The 2,868-nt window shown below is 48.8% G+C and overlaps 1 protein-coding gene across 1 annotated transcript; it reads left to right on the forward strand.

The window, feature by feature from the left end:
- Positions 1–717: 717 nt before the first annotated feature.
- Positions 718–2,370, forward strand: LOC144894125 (protein FAM200C-like). Its single transcript, XM_078786214.1, has one exon. It carries the CDS (start codon positions 718–720, stop codon positions 2,368–2,370), a length of 1,653 nt encoding a protein of 550 aa, XP_078642340.1.
- The last annotated feature ends 498 nt before the right edge of the window (positions 2,371–2,868 follow it).

The raw sequence follows: 2,868 nt of genomic DNA on the forward strand, positions 1-2,868 counted from the left end.
GTACAGCCTCTCCGCCTCCCCGCCTCTCCCTCCCAACCCACCTCTGCAAGTCACACTGGCAACACACACACACATGCACGCACGCACGCACGCACGCACACATTAAAATTTGAATATGTGCCCAAGCACATCTTACTATAATTCACCAAATGTCCGTCCGTCTGTCTGTCTGTCCGTCCGTCCATCCGTTTGAAGGTACCGCAAAAACGGCTGAACCGATCGCAACGATATTTTGGGTGGGTAATCCTGGGATCCCCTAGAGCAGCGTTTCTCAACCGGGGACCTGTGGCCCCCCAAGGGGGCCACGGGCCTTCGACCGGGGGGCCACGAGCGGACGCCGAAAAACTGCGATTCAGAATGCAGAAGCTTGTAATGTACAATTAAGGTGACGAGTCTCCGGTCATAGTGTCAAAGTAAAAAGGGTAGATGAGTTTAACCTTCTCCAAAAAAGGGTAGATGAGTTTCTCTCCATCTCTTTCTGCTTCTTTACATCTCTACTTCCTTTCTTCTCCTTCCCTCCAGAGCACTTTTCTAAACCTAATTTTCAACCTTACTGTATTACCGTTACAAAAGTAATTAATTCGTATTTGCAATTTTTTTCTCAGATGTCGAAGGCTCGAAAATGGAATGACAGCTATGTCAAGTTTGGATTCACGAATGTCAGTCGGGATGGCGTGGACTGCGCGCAATGTCTGCACTGCTCGGTCGTGATGTCAAATGCGTCACTACGTCCTTCCAAACTTTCAAACCATCGCGACAAGATGCATCCCGGAAGGAAGGAAGATAATATCGACGCTCTGTCTGCGAAACGATCACGACCGTGAAGCGACACTTCCCAAATTTGGATTCCGGCCAGAAGAAAAACCGGCTCTTCAATCCAGCTACGAAGTGGCATACCGAATTGCGAAGTGCAAGAAGCCGCACACTATTGCTGAGGACCTTATCAAGCCATGTACAGAGAAAATGGTGGAATTGATGATCGGACCAGAGGCGAAAAAGAAGATCCAGCAAGTTTCGCTCTCTAATGACACGATCCGACGACGGATTGACGACATGGCTGCTGATGTGTGCCGTCAAGTTTGCTCCGAAATCAAACAAAGCACGCTCCAGGCTAGCCTTCAATTAGACGAGTCTACCGACACCGCCCTGGAGAGCCAGTTGATTGCCTTCGCTCGCTACGAGAGAAAGGGAAATATGAAGGAAGAGTTCTTGTTCTGCAATACCCTACCAACCACAACGACAGCGGCAGATATCAAAGCTATTGTGGACTCTTTTTTTGAAGCTAATGGACTCGGTTGGCAGAATTTCAAGCACATTTGTACTGATGGTGCCCCAGTGATGGTCGGCGTCAGAGGAGGGTTCGTCACGCTTGTGAAGAACGAATGGCCCCATGTGACGTCCTCCCACTGTTCGCTACACCGATACGCTCTTGCGTCAAAGACTCTTCCGGCTCGTTTGCTGGAAGTCATGGACGTCGCGGTCAAAGTGATCAACTTCATTCGTGCGAAGGCCAAAAATCATCGGCTCTTCCAACTACTGGCCAACGAAATGGGAGCGGAACATGTTGGACTTCTGTTCCACACCAAAGTCCGTTGGCTATCGAGGGGGAAATGCCTCTCTCGGCTGTATGAACTCCGGGTTGAGGTGGAAATCTTCCTGCGAGACAACGAAAACAACCTCCATGTCCACTTCGACAATGAAGAGTTCGTCATGATGCTCGCCTACCTGGCCGATATATTCGGCCAACTCAACGAAATGAACCAGTCCTTGCAAGGCCGTGATGTGACAGTCAGTGACGTTCAAGACAAGCTTGCCGGACTGTCTGCTAGAATGGAAGTCTGGCAGGCACGAATCAAGGCCGGGTCCACTGCCTCGTTTCCTTTCTTGGACGAGCACCTGCAGACGCAGAGGATTGAGCTTCCCGTCGGCATCAAAGATTGCATCACTAGACATCTCGACAATCTCTCCGCTGAGTTCAAATCGTATTTCGACGATGCACCTTTGGATGTTCCGTGGCACAAAGACCCGTTCAACGCCAAAATTGAACCTACTGAAGACGAAGCAGAGGAGCTGGCAGAGTTGAAGGTTTCAAAAGCAATGAAGCTGGTCTTCAGTAACAAAGAAGACCTCTCCACCTTCTGGTTGTCTGTTCAGGATGCGTATCCACTACTCAGCAAGAAGGCATCCGTAATGCTCATTCAATTCGCCACAACATATCTTTGCGAATCTGGATTTTCTGACCTTGCGACCATTAAAACGAAGTCCAGAAACCGTCTTGACGTTGGGAACGATATTCGCCTTGCTGTGTCCAAGACGGAGCCGGACATAAGAGGCCTCATCAGACAAGCCCAACAGCAAGTGTCTCATTGATTGTATTGCTTAGAAAAATGTTTACTTTGATTTATCTTTTAAGACTAAGTAAATAAATTTCATAAAACGAAATCTGCATCTTTTATTGAAGGGCAGGGGGCCACGAATGTTAAGCGACTCGGTAGGGGGGCCATGGGCCATCAAAGGTTGAGAAACGCTGCCCTAGAGTAAAATAGGCGGTATTGTTTTTCCAATTTCACCTTTGGCCTCCAGCATTTTCAGGTTTGGACTCCCGCATAACGTTATTTTCCTGGGTACCGCACAAACGGCTGCACCGATCGCTGCACAGCTGCACTGATCGGCTGCACCGATCAGACTCGGTGACCTCGGACAAAGACCTTTTATAAGGACATGGGTTGAATACCTGCTTGAGAGAATGCCCACCCCCTCCCCGCCATCACGGTTGTCTCTCCAACTCACAATCCCACGAGATATGCGAAAAGGACGACCCAAAACCAATTATCTTCTTTTTGATTCGGATATAAACATCATTAAAAG

The sequence above is a fragment of the Myxine glutinosa genome, chromosome 10 (assembly GCF_964187855.1).
Source record: "Myxine glutinosa chromosome 10, kmMyxGlut1.1, whole genome shotgun sequence".
Classification (NCBI taxonomy): domain Eukaryota; kingdom Metazoa; phylum Chordata; class Myxini; order Myxiniformes; family Myxinidae; genus Myxine; species Myxine glutinosa.

What these genes read in the sequence shown, in the direction of transcription:
- LOC144894125 (XM_078786214.1), top strand. Translation starts at nt 718, where the DNA reads ATGCGTCACTACGTCCTTCCAAACTTTCAAACCATCGCGACAAGATGC.